This window comes from Monomorium pharaonis, chromosome 3 (assembly GCF_013373865.1).
Source record: "Monomorium pharaonis isolate MP-MQ-018 chromosome 3, ASM1337386v2, whole genome shotgun sequence".
Classification (NCBI taxonomy): Eukaryota; Metazoa; Arthropoda; class Insecta; order Hymenoptera; family Formicidae; genus Monomorium; species Monomorium pharaonis.
Window position 1 is genome coordinate 11,059,534 of NC_050469.1, and position 17,165 is coordinate 11,076,698.

General features: G+C 32.9%; 2 protein-coding genes across 18 annotated transcripts in view; one reads left to right on the plus strand and one right to left on the minus strand.

Moving 5' to 3' along the window:
- Positions 1-17,165, plus strand: part of LOC105831519 (lachesin) — a 268,879-nt gene that overhangs the window by 179,748 nt on the left and 71,966 nt on the right. For all 15 annotated transcript variants that reach the window (XM_036284104.1, XM_036284107.1, XM_036284105.1 and 12 more), the window contains one exon: positions 14,547-14,653. In XM_036284104.1, the coding sequence (XP_036139997.1) occupies positions 14,547-14,653 (107 nt within the window). The remainder of the gene's footprint in view (positions 1-14,546; positions 14,654-17,165) is intronic.
- LOC105831520 (alpha-(1,3)-fucosyltransferase C) lies at positions 1,919-9,069 on the minus strand. Of its 3 annotated transcripts, none has more exons than XM_036284117.1 (4): positions 8,766-9,069; positions 5,131-5,971; positions 4,456-4,753; positions 1,919-3,028 (listed from the first exon to the last, which is right to left on the minus strand). In XM_036284117.1, the coding sequence occupies exons 2-4, from the start codon at positions 5,843-5,845 to the stop codon at positions 2,671-2,673; spliced, it is 1,371 nt and encodes a 456-aa protein (XP_036140010.1). In that variant the 5' UTR covers positions 5,846-5,971; positions 8,766-9,069; the 3' UTR covers positions 1,919-2,670. The 3 variants fall into 3 exon arrangements, with proteins under 3 accessions (XP_036140010.1, XP_012527160.1, XP_012527159.1); XM_012671706.3 differs by having other exon boundaries at positions 5,131-6,716; XM_012671705.3 differs by having other exon boundaries at positions 5,131-6,716; positions 8,761-9,069.

The following is a 17,165-nucleotide window of genomic DNA, read 5'->3' on the forward strand; positions in this document are numbered from 1 at the left end:
ACAAAGGAAGGAAAGTTTCCTTCGTTAAGAATCCCCCGCATAAGTCTGAGATGACTCGCCGGAGGCATTCGCTTATCTGATAGAATTTTATAAGTTTTCTTTATTTTTCCCTTTAACACGTAGGGTCGTGCTTTGATATCCGTGTGCCGATTTATATGTAAGATAACATGTGCTTTTATATGTAATGATTACGGAAAGAAAATATCGTGATATATCCGCCATAAAACGCATAAATCAACTTTTGCGCAGTAATAAAAATTAAATAGTAAAAATATAAATAATAAAGTAACGTTTTGAAATAAAATGTAGATACGATATGTTATTTGTCGATAAGTTTCTTTTAATTTTACAAATTACATTTTGATAGTATTTACATAAAAAATTCAATAATAATGTAAACGTGATATTTTGCTTTATACAGTACAGCAATTGAGAAATATTGCTGAAACTTTAGTGTCAAAGTGACCATAACCGGAAGAATGAAATTGGATATAATAGATCGCAATTTAATTGGACGCCATACATGTAGACAGAAACTAATAGGAATAGAAGCTTTCTTTATTAGGTGAGGAAAGAAACTCGAACAGTAACAGTGAGCTTGTTTAATCTCGTTATTTCTCAAGGAAAAGTTTCTCCTTCTGAGTGTGAACCATCTTTCATACAGAGTGTCAAGTAAACAATCAAGACATTTATAACCATGGATCAATAAATATGAAGGAATTAGCCAAAATTTGTTTCTAAAATTGAGAAACAGAGATGCTGAAGATACCTTTAAACATAGTAATGTTTTTATGTCAAAATGCAAAAAAAAATTTTAAATTCAAAGTTACAAATTTTTTATTACATAGTTTTTATTTTTTTTTAATTAAAAAATCTTGTAATTTGACGTATGATGTTCAAATGTTCATTTACTTAGCAAGATTATTATTGGATTGAAAATTGTCTGAATTATTAATCAGATGAAAAAATTAATTATTAAGAACAATTTCTCTTTAACTGCAGAAAATATTGTGCTTTTTCTTAAATCTTAAACGAACAATGGGATAATGACTACAAAAATTTAGAAATAGGAAAAATATATTTGTATTTGCGACATAACTTATGTAAAATCAAAAAATACATTTGTTTTTGCGACATAATTTATGTAAAAATTATTTACATTATTTGTGATAAACGTAATTAACATTAATATGTTATCTTTGTCTTAAATATTGTTTATAAAATAAGTAATATTTTTCATAAAATAGACGCTTTTTTGTAAGAGAATATAAACTCTACATAAGTAGATTGTAAACTCTAAGTATACAAAATGTAATATTTTTAATGTTTATTTTCTATCTTATTCTAAAAATCGATTCTTTGTTTTATAAATTGAACAAAACATTTTTTTTGTATATAATTAACATTTAGTTGAAAATATAGAAGAGTTTTAAAAAAAGAATATACTTATATACAAAACTGTTTCACATAAATGTAGGCGTAAATATATGCCCATACTTACATAAAATTGTGATAACTTATTGGCAGTTATATAAGTTGAATTAAATAGATCAAATGACTTAAATAATATTAATATAGCTAAAACTAATTATATTAACGTATATTTTTGGTTTTACTTGTATGAACACAGTAGTTGCTTATTATTATGTTTGCGCTATTTTTTATGTCTTTTTGACATAAAAAAATGAGAATAGAATGGAACTGAACGATTAAATTAAGTAACGCTTATAAATAAATAATTAATTCTTTACTAACTATTCAGGAAGATAAAATTACTTATATTTAAATATTACTTATATATAAATTTTTATATATAATTTTTATATATAAACTTTATATATAAATTATTATTTAGATGCAACATTTAAAACATCTAATGAAGAAAATGTCACGAAAACAATTTTTTTCTGGCAAATAATTTTTTGGTGAAATGTTTAACGTCAGTCTTTCATACAAATATGTTTTACATTCACGTTCAGTCTATTAAATATCGTTGGAATTTTCAATAATATGTAATTTTCGTAAGTTGGTAAAATTCCTTTATGGATATGAAATGAATCACATATCTGTCTTACTCAAATTCTCGGAGCATAGCAATGTTAGGGCGATGGAGCTTGGCCGCTTTGATCTTGACTAATCAAGCGAGTAGTGAATATATTGATGTACTATATAGGCTCGGCCTAATGACCCATTATCGATGTATAAGTCAAACGTCGAAGCTGCGCATCGTTGTTCATCTTGTTACAGACTTGGAAACGCTCAATATACATAATTGGATAACGAATGAACGGAGAGATATCTTAATTATCACGTACAGGCTTAATTACGAATTCAAATCAAAGTTTCCAAAATTAAGATGAATCAAAGCTAATAATACTGATACATTTTAGTAAAGTCATGTTCAATTTGGAAATATAAGATGGATTTGGAAAGTATTTTAAAATTAAAGTTGGATTCCGATCAACGAAAGTATAAAGTGACAAATTGAAAATGTAATTGTTACATTATTTATACATTATACACACATGCAAAGTTAAATCCAGGAACATGTCAATTTACAGTCAATATTTAAGTTTAACTATCTCATATGGTATTCTCTTTTAAATCTTTTTTATTTAACTATACTATTAATGTTTCCATTTTCTCATTTTACAATCTGGTTCCTTTATTTCAGTCCGCGATTATCGTATGTTTCGTTGCGTATTTATCGACACTATTATCTAGAAACGTCTGAATAGGACATTTATCTTTGGCGTACCAATCCGATAAATCCAAATACATTTTCGGTTTTTTCTGCTTATGCAGCACCTCGCAAAGGGTACAAACGGCCCGCTTCGTTCCGACATTGACTCGATAATATTTTTTCCATTGTAAAAAGCTTTGATATCGATGCAGATCCTGAGAGAGATATTTCAAGTACGCGGCGAGTTCCTTCGGACTCTCAAAGTCCAAGGCATTCACATAAGAATTCGGCGGTGCGAACTGACTATAATTGGCGCCTCCGTAAACCACTGGGACGACATTATACCTGCAAGAATATCGATAAAAAAATATCTCATTGATTGATAATATTTTTTTACAGTTTTATTCATTTTATCTATAAAACAATTACATAGAAAAAAGAAAACACGTTGAATCAAGCAAAATTGAAATAAACAATACAGAATGGCTAGCTTTCTGCATTCATTAATACTACTACGTGCCTATATTCACATAGATTAAACATTATTTAAAAGAAGATGCGCTAATAATAACGATTAAAAAAATAACGACTCGAGTGTAGATGTATATTTATTGGAAATTATAACAAGGAATATGGCATTTACGCTTGTAGTTGTCTTTTTACTTTGATTGCACGTAAGTACGCCCCCTTGATTACACACGTAAATGACAATGACAAATATCTTTTGATATGTGATTTACATCAAAATATATTTGTTATCAGATATTGGGTGTGCGCCTGTAAAATTGGATTATTCGTAATATCGAATGATAAACGGACATATTTAACGATCAGCGGAGCAGTGTCCTCATTGTGCTCTATCGCGCGAGCTTGTGTGAATAAAAATGGGAAAGAAACACCGTGCGTGGCATTATCGTTACCGTTTGTACCTCGCACAATCCGCAAATAGCAATAAATTCGATTCAATTATTGACGCGTTGTCGTATCGATTCTATCAACGCGCCGATAATATTTCAATTCCAGACAATCGTAGAATTTTGATGTCAACTTTATGCTCATTGCATTTACATTAAACATCAATGCACAACACAACAGTCAGTCTGCGCACGATTTGAATAGGTTCCATACTTGATTGCATATGAATAATACGGTTATTGGAAAATATCGTTCAAGTGTTAACCTTTTTTTCTGAGAAATACATCTACATTGCTTATTTGGTAAAAGGTGATTTGGAAAATTATGAATTTAAAGAAAGCTAATCAATTTAAAGGAAGTCCACCTATTATAATGTATTTTAATAACACCAGTCAATAAATAAAATTTTTTTTGATTGACATAAATCAAATAATGTGATTCTTAATTATTTTTGTTTATTGAATACATGAAAATATCAGTAAAAACTCTGTAGTGTATACAACTTTTTTGCTATTGAAATATTTCACGACAGAGCGCCATTTTTTTTACATTGCGCGATGGAGTTAGAATTATCCTTTTCATAACAAATTCTTTTTAACTACATAAAAATGGAAGTGCAAACGACAATTTTTTAAATATCAAATATGAAGAAAAAAAATTTACAAGAAAGCTATAAGAAATAAGTCGATAACATGTTAGTCTTATTGACTTAAATCGCGCTTGATGGCATACACGTTACTAGTAAGAGTGGCTCGAGTATATCCCCAGGGAAAACACTTTGCAGACTAGTTAGATTGTCTTTGTTTTCACGCGCTGGTTGCGGATAACGATCTTTCTATCTGAAGTCATGTTATTACCTGAGCGGATTCATCAGCTTTTCCGTCACGTAATCGTCGCAAAAGGAATTCTCGAAGGATAGATAGAAAAAGTAGTCGGCCTCGACTATATTGCTAAAACAGTTTCGGTCCCTCTTGCAGCTAAATCTGCCGCATCTGCCATAAATATCGACGTCTATGTGCTTCGACAGCTCCTGCACATACTCCAGTCGGCCACTTTTGGCATGGCAATTGCTTACAAACCAAGTTACCGGTTTGCTCTTACCCCTGACGGTGTCCAATATCGCAGATGGCACTTCATCTACCGCGTTCCTTGCACCTGCGAAAACTGATTAGTTCTCGCGTACTCGAGGTAGCTTACATGGTGGGAGGATACACCGCTCGAGAATTTGTCGCTGAGATCGTTTGTTTTGCGGACAGGAAAACTAATTACATTTCGCATAAAAGACACGCACAAATAATGGAACACGTAAGAGTGATCAGCAAAGAATAGAGCTGTAGTCACGTTGCTGTAAAGTATTCTAATTTGTGACTTAAAAACCGTGCCGTTTTACAACGCAAAGGGTGAAAAATTCCGTACATTGAATTACATTTATGCAATGTTTAATCTGAATGTTTTTTATTGATTGCAAAACGCGACGACGGGATTGAATAAAGAAAAGATGTATGTATAATGCATACAAAAGAATATATTACTTGTATTATTTTGGATAGCGCTCCAGTCAGCATCCTTTGAGGGTGCGACGAACTCGCCACTCTTTACAGCTTCTATGATGTCATAAGTCCAGGGTATATCACTATCGAGTCGATATGTCATCGTGAGATTGAAGTAGTTCTTCTGATATTTGGGATGTATTTCTCGATTGGCTGGACTTTCCAAATTAACATATACGTAAAATTGCGTCGCCTTCCTCTTCTGTGGCACTTCATATTCGTTCATCTCGTTACCGTGGAAAAGAATCGCGTCGTAATCCTCCACATACAAATAATCCCGATCGTTAAAGACTTTGCACTTATTGAAGGAACAATCGCGGAAAATGTCGCCATCTCCAAAATAAAAGTTCCTATCACCGAACAACGTGTTCCACAGAAGAATAGTTTTTATGCCTCTTTCTCTATACGTCCTAGCTCTGGCGGTTTCATTTGCAAAATAATCCTCTTCGCGAATTATCTTGAGAAATATGTTGTGAATTTGAAAATCGTCGTAAGCGGTCGAGAAGAAACAGATTATCAAAGTCGTTGCCATAATTAGGCTGATAAAAAGACACGATCTTTTCTTCATTGCTTTGGCGATGCTCTTCTGAAGATATGTCGTCTGCATTTCTTGTAAAGTTAACCGAGATACTAACGTACTAGATATGCACAGCACTAATCCTCCCGTTAAACATTCAACACGGTATACCGTATCCATGAATTCAGAATAAGTTTTCAAGTTATATTTCGTGCAGTTGCAACTGTCTCTAACATAATTTGTTAAACTTTATTTACATATGTTTAACGGGGTTTGTATCTAGTTTCATGTCTATTAGTTGCTATTCTATAACAGAAGAAAGTTTTGTACGAGTAATCTCCGAGCATTGATGAGACAGTGAAGAAGAAAATAACTTCAATCACGGAAGGAATTTCTCGCAACGATGCGGTTTGATGAAATATCGTAGGTACAATTCCGTTCTCCGTGCAGAAGGGAAGGTAAGAGTTGTAAAAAGAAAACTCGTTTCTTTTTAACAACTTAGGTTTAGTTAGCCTAAGAAACACGGAAAGACGGAAAGACTCGCGTATTACTCACGTTATTAAAACGAGACACGTAATACATCCTATCTTATCTTATCTTATCTAGTTCTAATAAAGTTGTAATAATTTACTACAATTCGTATAATTTCTTCTGATAAAACTTTTTGGTAACTCAATAGGCTTCTTAGAGTTATTAGAATTTAGAATTATAATGAATAATGAATAGTGAGTAGTAAGTAAAGAGCCAAGTCAATTACTTGGTTATTTCATGGTGTTCTTACACTTCCGTTTACTAACGATCAATGCTCAGTCCGTTATTCATGTACACATACCGTTTTATATCTTAACAAAATAAAAGTTCTCTTTATTGAAATATATTGCAGCCTCTTTAAGGTGCAGTTCTAGGAAGGATAGCTTATTTGTGTTTTCCGGTTAGTGTAGATTACATCATTCTGTGCGTGTAAGAGAAGATTTGTTTCACACTTATCTCCGATTAGTCAGTCTGGTATGACGCATTAAAGAGAAGTTTCTCCTTTAACTTTGCGCGATATCTGTATGGAAAAAAAAAGAAAAATTAAAACTTTAAATATATATAATAAATATATATACATATTAATACATATGTGTATATTGATTAGAAATATGACAAATTTGTAATAATTAGATAAATTATCCTTTTCGTTATCTTGAGTTTCGTCAGGAATGACGATATAAATGACGATGAAAAATCTTACATGTAAAAATAGTTTCTCTGATTGTTGACGAGATAATAATAGTCGCGCTAATAAAGTATCGTATACGTAATTTAACATTATATATTAAAATATTGCATAAATACATGATTTAATATGCATATACGTAATCCGATAGATAGAAAGTGAGCGACAGAATAGAAGCGTAAATATTCAAGATTTTCTAAGCTTCAAGGAGATATCAGATGCAACTAGTGCGAGAGGACGGGCGATTAATTCGCTACGACTCTTGGGATGAAAGAGCTCGATGAAACAGGAGAAATTTTCATGGATGAATAATCGAGTTCTTTCAAAAGATCATAAACGTTTGATGTTCTTTTGGGATAGATGTTCTATCCGCTCACTTTGTCTGTAGGCAAGGTTATCAGGAACGGTGGGGAAACGTGAACACGAGGTTTCGTTTGATTAAAAATTGCTCTCTCTTATGATATCCAGCTTGAATGGGCTTTTTCTCTACTTGCAGCGTGGAGCGTGCTTTAATCTCTCATCGCAGTTGTGTTGCATGCAATATAAGTAGTACTTTAAGTGGACATTTAAGACAGACAGGATGGTTAATGGCGTAATTAATAGTACGCTCTGGATTATGAGTAATGGGAAGCTACAAATGAAGGCTACAAACAAATAAATTATTAAATACGTGAAAATAGTAGAGCATAGAGAGATAACGTACGCGTAAATATATAGTATATCAATTATTACATACATATTTAATATCGAAGATTAGTTATTTTGTCTCTGCTTTTATATGTAAAGGATATTTATGTAAATATTATTTATATGGCCGTATTGATTATACGTAATAAGTGAGTTAATATTGTAGGCAAACACACAACTGAACCGTTTAATCCTAATTGACAATAATGAGGATTGCACCAAGCCGGAAGGTGGTTAGAATGATGAACGCAGAGAATTAAATAGTTAATGGTTAATTTTACGCTACGGTCTTGCTTATTTGTTAACAGCGTAAACAAAGTTATTTGCCAATCGCATAATTAAAATAGAATAAATTTCATTGAAATTTATTGTAATTATAAATAAATTAGAACACTTGCAAATATTATAAATATCTGTTGGATACATATAGTATATCGTACGTTATTTTTTATTATTATTGCATATATACGATTACATTGTATTCTCAAACACATGTCTTTTTTGTTCTGCTAATATTATCATCATTATAAATTTTATTTCTTCGATAAATTCTAATCGTTAACATAAAAAAATATGAATAAGTAATATGAATAAAATTTCTGAAGATTTCTGCTATAGTTTGATGAATTTATATTTCAGTATATTAATTTATTAAAATTAAGCAGATTTAGTTGAGAAAGTTTGGGCATATTTTCTACTTCACACAGAATTCAGAGATGATATTAAATTTACTGTATTAATCGTGACCATATTACATGATTAAACGTCTGGGCGTGACTGAATTATTTTCAATATTTTTCCGTTCAGACATTACATCACGAATACAACGTAGTTCCGTACCGGTGATTTGAGGTCACGGTTCCCGTACGACGACGATCTGTAGGTGCCGGCGTAAACATTGATAAATTACATTGTCATTTTGTACAAGTTTAGCGCACGTAATTAATCAATAATTGAACATGCTGCAAGTCTTTCCACAGGAATATCAATTCATGAAGCGACATGACTAATAGTAGTGGTAAAATGGTAATGAAAAATGTTTAAATGGAGTTCTGAAGATTGTCAAGTCACCGATTACATAATCACTATTGCAACTCGTAACCGAACATATGTATGTATATACGTGATACGTATTTGTATATTTTTAACCTAATAATACATTTTCGTATGCATTTTCGCAGTCTTGTACCTTACGTGTGTTTCATTGAGATTAATTTGGATCGATCCTATCGCACCGTCGATGAAGGCAATGGCATTATTTTTTGTTGCCATGTCCTTTACGAGCTCTTTCAAGAATTGCTATAGTGCAAAACGTGTGTTTGCAGCCGATTGCGCGTGGTTACGAAATTACGTCTCTCAGTAGAACGCATCACTCGCGCGCCGACGCCGAGCAGCATTTCGTGTTTCGTAGGATGTCGCGACGATCGCCACTGCACTACGACTTGCTGCCTTGAAAGTTGCAACTCGACTGGCTAAACAGAGCGTAGATATCCTATAACATATCCTACCTAACCCAGACTGGCCTCAGTAGCGGAAAAGCAAAGCGGTTCGCGGAATTCGACGTTCCGTCAAATGAAAATTGCATGTGAAGAAGAGATGCCCGTGTCTGTGATTACTGCAACTCGAGGCAGCACATTCCCGGATAATTTATAATTGCTACGTTACATCCGTGTCATCGACAGACAACAGCGATAATTTTCATATTTGAATATTTTGCAGGACGCATCGAAAGGTGCATGCAAAAACTTTAGAAATAGCAATAAAATTAACTTGCTTGGATAGATGTACCGTGACAGTTTTTTAAATAAACGTCTAAATTAGAATAAAATTTAATGAATCTTTAATATTATATTAATAATACACGAAATTTTATAAATGGAATATGAATTATGATGAAATATAACGAAAAAGTTTAAAAAATATCTTGATATTAAATTTTCATTTGCAAACCACAAAATGTTGCGCTATATGTGCATATACGAAATAATTTAATTGAAATAACACATCAGTATGCGCTTACAAAATTCTAAAATTATATACGTATTGAAGATATAATTAAATGTGATTTATTATGCATTTTTGAGGATTACTGTTTCGGCAATGTGAAATAAATTTACAATGTTCCGCTGTGAAAAATTTTAAAAGTAAACAATTTACACTTCTTTTAAAAAATATATGCATGATTAATCAAGTTTATTAATTTTTTTGCAAAAAATAATGAATCAAACACTGGAATATTTCATTATTCAACAAATTTTTTCTTTTTAAAAATTAAATATCTTTTTTATCGTTAAAACACGCGGAGGTCACGTGCGATAACGATGCCTATAGTCGCAATATGATAATTGTTACGATGAAAAACAGTATATTTGAATATGCTTTGATACATAAGTATAAGTACAATATTAACATATTTACATAGACATCTATTTTTGTCTGGTTTTTTCTGATATGCATTGAGGTTAATTAGTTGTGAGGTTAACTATTAAAATTTATCGAAGTAATGAGAATATTGTAGAGAAAAATACGTAAGATGTTTATTTTGAAATTAAAGAAAGTTTCACAAATTCGTATTGTACTTTTAAAAATTCTTAACTCGCAAGATATTTGTTGAAACTCACAAAATTCTTAATTAAGTCTCAATTCTTGAGATTTTGCAATTTGACTGTTTCAAAGATTCCGCTCGTCTGACAAGAGAATTCTCTTCCGCGATTCAGTTTAAAACGAAACAAAAATACTCGCACACCGCTCGCTGCCGAATTCTCGACACGCTTGCACGCTCGCAGACTCGCACACACTGACTCCCTACAATATTTTTAATAATCAATTATACATATATATGTATATGACGCAAATTATACCCACAACATACAGCTGCGTGCGCATAATAAAAAACATTTTTAGTTTCTATGGTCTCATTATAAAATAAAAATTAATGTATTTATAATTAAACTACTAACGTTTAATTATTGGCTTAATTTAGTAAATACCCAGATAGCACAGAGAGTTAAAAAAGAACTTAATTGTATGTCACCAATTATGAATTCTTTTTAAGATGCAAAAATAATTATTTTTATTATATTTTTATAAAAATAATTCTTTTTGCATCTTAAAAAGAATTTATAATTGGTGACATACAATTGAGTTCTTTTTGATCTCTCTGTGCTATCTGGGTATTTATATTCTTCTACGACACACATAGTTGTATCTCGAAACATATAATACTAGCGAGTGTATAAATAATGGAACCATAACTCAGTTTTCATGTTTGCAATTACAGTATGCTGATTATACAATTTTATTAATTATTCAATTTACGTGCATACTATAGTTTCTATTAGCGTACATATATTTAAATAATTTGTTTTAAAGATATTAATAGAATATTAATAAAGTTTAATTGAAATATTTCTCTTTGAAAACATGGATAGGATTTCTCATATATATCCTGAATATGATTAATAAGATGATAAAACTAATGGTTTGATTAATTTTGACACAGTTAATTAAAATAAAAAATAATATCAGTGTTTAGTTTATTATTAAGATTCAAGAGTCATCTCTTTAGTACATAATATTTAATGAATGATACGTCAATGTTAAATAATTTAAACTTGTGCATGAGTATTTGCGCAACGTTAGCTTTTTAATTGGTAATTTTAATTGGTTTCACTTAAACTCGAGCACAGTATAGCATTCAGGGTAGTCAACACCAGAAAGGACGGGGTAATTTGTCTTTCTTGACTAAATAATAATTTGAATTCGGAACTCGACCTTACCGTAGTCTCCCATCCGGAAGCTCTCAGGGGAATTAACCCTGGCCACCATCCCATAAAACAAGTCGTCGATGTATCCTGCTACCGCACAGACACACAAAGCTTCCAAAAACTTTATTCGCATTGAAAATAATTGGCGTTTCCTTTTCTCAAAGCTCTGTATTCTTTTATTAACTTTTTTATTGTACTCTAGAACTTTGTAGTGAAAACATAACGGTGTAATAATTTTTTGTACTTGGTTGTGTCAAACTTTTTATTGTTCTTTTGTGAGCTTTGCTATTTGTTTTATTCTTTAGAAACAAAAAACTCAGCACGTATGTATGTGTGTGTATGTGTGTGAAATTAATTTAAAAGTAAATTAAACAATAGTTTTTGTAATAGAAGATGCGGTGTTACAAAACTGTAATAAAAAGTCTTTTATTCAGTTATATATAATTAACTTGTTTTTCTTCTGTTATAATAAATACATTTATCATATTTTGCAAAAAAATTTCTACACGTAATATGTATTGAAAATATTCAATTAATATTCAATTAATTATATTACCTAAATGTCCAACTGTTATTTTCTTGTCAGAATATAAACGAAGATGAAAGTTCGACATTTTAATAGCAACTATTAAGATAAAATAACGAGTATTCCGTGGGAAAATAGGAAGATAAAAAATACGGACTCGAACGTTTACCTCTTATAGCGAGTCGTTTTTCAAGAAACGTGACGGTGAGCACGGTATCTAAGTGTTAGGATTGTCGGGTTTTCGCCGGAACGTCGCACGTCACGTTGGTGTGCGTCAGTGTGCACGGACTTCCGGTCAGTGCAAAGTCTTCGACCGGAATTGACGGCTGCCTTCTTCCGGTCGAGCAGCCAACCAACTACCCTCCTACTTCACTCTCGAGTGCACCAGCTTCAAAAGTTCCTCAGAAGAGTCGTCATTCGACACGAACGTTCCGGCGTATCCGCTACCTTCCTTTTCTTTTCAACACCTTCGATTTTCCTTCCATGCCAACATTATACGCGTGTTTCTCTCACGAGAGGATATTGTGAACGATCGTTTTATCACGATAGCTTCTCGTGTATTATCTCTTTTCTGGCTTAATTATTACGCTAGTTTATTAAAAATTTTATTAAAAATTTTATCACAAACGCCTACATTAATTATGTTATAATATTTGATATTCGAGAATTTTTTCAATTTGCCTAGGAATAACGAATGGCAGAAAAAAATAGAAAATAATTGCTAAATGTTATTTTGAAAAGATTTATGTATATATAACATACTGCACGCAAGTTATTTGGAACTTACGTTTTGTATGTGAGTGTGTCGCGCAAATATTATTTGATATCCTACATTTGATACTATTTTTTATACGTGATAAAAATTTCGTGCGGTTTTCGTGCGTATTCACGAGCTTAAACGAAATGTCCTTTGACGAGTACCAAAACGTTGACGCGTTTATTAAAACGAAAGTCAGGAGTGTGACGTTTGTCAACCGGATGGTAAATTTTTTTCTGCCGCTCGTCAAACGATTCGCTATTTAAATTTTTGGTGCATGTAGTGGACCTGCCCCCCCCCCTTCTGCATTGTTTAAATACAAATACCTTGCGGTTTTCGCGGTTACACGCAAAGTGCGAAAGAATATGAGGGATTATCCGGCGGCATCGGTTGAATATTCTAGTTCGCGTCGGCACAACGGGAATAATAATGATGAAAATATTGTACGTTTAATATTCTACGAGCACACTTTCAGTCTCGCAGCTGTAACGGTATATGCGTTTTGGTTCGGCTTTAAACGAGAAGTATCGTCGCTATATAAATTTAAACTCGAATTCCGCGATGCTCCCGTCTGCATGATAATTGGTCGTATTCCGAGTGTGTATTCGTAAAAATTCGAACGTGCAAACGAGTGGACCAAGCACTACGAGATATTCCACAAATATCGTGTAAGCTTTGACAATATTTGGCGGAATAACGTGATACACAAGATAAATGTTTTATTTATATATATACAGTGACTTTATCGTATATATATTTTTTGCTCTCTCGCAACGCGATACTAGACTTAATTCTGATAATAGTTATATAGTTATAACGTAAAGTGCTTTTTTTTTCCGCGAAACATATCACACACTCACACATATACATCATATGTTTCTATACATTGTCTTTTTACAGCATTCCATTTATGTATCATTTGCATTACACGAATAGCTCGTACCGTATGCATAATTGCAATCGATCATATTAATACGATTACAGAATTCATTGTACTATAAAAATCCGCGAAATCGGAATGTTTGTTCGAGCGATTAAAAAATTAATCCGTACATTTGGTGTTAACAAGCATTTTTTGAGACGTATGAAATCAAATAAGTAAATTTCTAATGGAAAAGGGTGTAAACGAGTCGATTGTAATTAAAGTAATTTTACAGGCCTGGATAAATAAGCGTGAATAAATAATGGAAATTGCGAGCACGCACCATAACGTGCACCATGCCGTGACAAACGGCGAGCGGTTGAAAAATGCTGGGGCTTAATTTCGTTCGCGGGAAGCGAACTTTTTCGGGTGTAACGTCACCATTCGTATCGGCATGATTTCGCCGATTTCGGATTCCACCACGGATAATCGTTTCTCGCTAATTTATCTACAGACTTCGTTTCATTATTGATCACAATTCGGCGGGACAAAGTCCGAAGATGAAAAATTCACGAGCCGATATGAGCGCGGCCAGTTTTTTTTTATTTCGCCATCAGGAGTTTATCAGTCACAATTATTGTTTTATTGACGCCGTCAGTGATATTTTTCTACGAGTATGCTAAACTATCGGTGAAAGTAAGAGAAGTTAATCGCGTTATTGTTTATGACAGCTCGACGCGATTGTCAATTATATTTTATATTTCACGCCACACACACGTTATCGCGCGGATTCGCATCGTAAGGTACAAATATCAAAATATCGCATCGAATCTGTTTCGAGCGGGCGATGAAGAGATCAGCTCCAAATAAATAATCAGTTTTCTAACGAAATCATATTCTGAAAATTTAACTATTATAATTCCGCAAATATCAATCGGCACAAATGTCAAAACGGTTTATTGCGGTTTGGAACCGCTGTCTCTGACTCAGTCAAAGGTTAATAATTGTTACGTTACACCGTCGATAACGTATAACTGACAGTACTTTTTTTTATGTGTTGCAGCGCTCTCCGATCCGCCAATATTTGCCGAGCCGATACCAAATGTCACAGTGGCGCTGGGAAGGGATGTCAGCCTACCCTGTGTCATCGAAAATCTCGGAAGTTACAAGGTAACTGCGTTGAATTTCCGGACGTTACACAAGTGTACTCGCGCGTAGCCGCGATCTAAATTGAACACGCCTCCCTTCTTAGTTTCGCGCAGACAACCGGTTCTTCTTATCCCTGTAATTTTGTTCTTCGTTCTTGGAGCGTGTTTTCCCAGCGGTCGGAACTTACCGTCCTTTACTAAACAGAGTTTCCTCAATTATTCGTTAACCGGATTACAAAGAGCGTGTTATAGCGGCATGGTCTCAGTAAAGATGTTTTTTACGAAGTTCCGGTTTTTAAATCGTATTTGCGAGGATAAAATGCTAATCTTCCTCATGAGGTTGCACGCAACGTTTGTGTTTTTTATTTATTTTATCTACGTAAGTTGGATGATTTTTTGTTATCTCCGTGCGTATACAATTAACTATCATGATGCATATATATATATGTGTGTGTGTGTGTATGTATATATACATTATTTTATGCCTTTAGCAATGAGAGACAGATAGGAAAAACCAAGCTGTCGTATCAGACATGTTCTTGTATAATTTCCAAGAATTATGTTTTCTTTTGTGAAGTAATATTAATTTGACATACATGTCTTGCGGCAACAAGACATAAATAAATACATTTTTATGTGATACATAATGCAATGTTGCAGATTTAAATAGAATAAAATATGTGTCTTTCTTACGCTACACTATATATACAAAATATTGAAATAATTCTAATTAAATATTTTGTTAGTATAACTAAGATTAATTTCACTTTTCAAAATATTTATTAAGTATTACAAAATTTGGTAATAGCTTTATTATCAAACTTTTTTTTTAGTGTAAGAATATCCACGAGATATTTAAAATATTACACGTGGAAAAATCTTACAAAGAAAAACAGATCTCCTCGTAAGAAAAAAAAAGAAACGTAATCGCTATCTGGTATACTTTGTGATCTGTGGGTTCGTCCCGCTGGCATTGAAGACCGCTGTTAGGCAACCGTATTGGAAACGCATCAGTTGTCCCGTCAGGGAGTTGGATGCGAGACGCCACTATACCGCAGCCTGCAGGCGATCAACGTTACACACGAACAAACATATCGGCAGGCGTAACGAGCGATGTAGTTTTCCAAAGTGAAACGGGTATTTGTGCTCCGAGGGAATATATGAAAAATCGAGGAAATCCTTGAACTTCATTAAATGTTGTCGATCGTATCGTCATTTCCATTTTACCGTTCAACGTTCGGAAATTGAAGTTGCGTATAAGTCCGATTGACGTAAAAGATCCGTGCGAGACGAATGAACGAATCGTGACGTTTTTATGGGAATTTAATCCGATCAGTTAACGATTTTATTATGCTAATGGAAATCAGATACACACACATACACACACCTGCATATCGCAATTAGCAACTTGCAGCGGATAATCGACGTCTCATACATCAATGAATAAAATATTATTTTATCGATTATTATTTCAATATAATACGCGATGATCGTCCGCGTAGTATCGAACTTTTCACTTTCATTCATAAAGGAGAAAACGTGACTCTTGTCGCCATAAATATTGTAATAGGGTTCAAATGGCGCGGATAATATTCCAATAGCCAGTTAATTTAATCAGGAAGCAACGTATCTGAAAAGTGTTGTATCTCGCTTCGGCTCTTTCATGGCTCGCAATTACTTGAAAGTTGTATTCATACTCGGGTGGACACGCTGTACCGTTAGTCAGAAAATTGCATCAAGCACGCGATTACGTCTCGCACGGACAGCCTCGAGCAGTAAACGGGACCGATCGTCAACCGATCGTACAAGAGTGATGCTATAATGTACCTTGATGTAGGGTCACTGTACAGGATGTTCTAGATGAAATTACTCCGTATATAAAACCACTTTGATCTAAAAAGAGATGAAATCATTTTTCTATTCAGATAAAATTTCTTTCTCAAACGCTTCAATGAATACCTCGACGTTTTCTGATCGGTAAAAATGTGTTAATTGAAGTAGTAATTAATTTCTTCTTAGATACGTACTGTTTATTGACAATATTAGATCTTTCAAATAAATAAAAACTAAAATAGCAAGACACCGGTGCCGTCCAATTTTAAGCAAATTTTAATAGAATTTCCAGTTAAAGAATTAACAGGTCGAATATAGGGTAGGTGATACAATTACTGTGTCCCTTAAGCTGCTATCCCTTTTAATTTTTTAAAAAATTAAAGTTTTAATTTTTTTTTGTTTAAATAAGTCTTATTTATAATTTAAAGTTTTTTCTTATAAACTAAATTTTTTTTCACTTGGAATATTTAAACATGTTTGAATAATAATGAAATTAAAAAGGAAATGTTGATGCTGTAGTTATTGTGTGTCTGAAAATACCAATTTATAATTACTATACTGTAGATACTGAATATCCATACTGATTACTGTGCCATAGAAACAGTGATTTATGCTAGTTTCTGTGCTTGAGATACTGTATACCATCGTAAAAACTGCGCTTCAGTTATTAACATCGATGCGAGGATAGGTTACGTTTGAGA

Coding starts and splice junctions, on each gene's coding strand:
- LOC105831520 (XM_036284117.1), bottom strand. CDS start 5,845: ATGGATACGGTATACCGTGTTGAATGTTTAACGGGAGGATTAGTGCTG. Junction 4,754..5,130: donor CGCTATCCAAAATAATACAA/GTAATATATTCT, acceptor CAGTTTTCGCAG/GTGCAAGGAACGCGGTAGAT. Junction 3,029..4,455: donor AAGCTGATGAATCCGCTCAG/GTAATAACATGA, acceptor ATATTCTTGCAG/GTATAATGTCGTCCCAGTGG.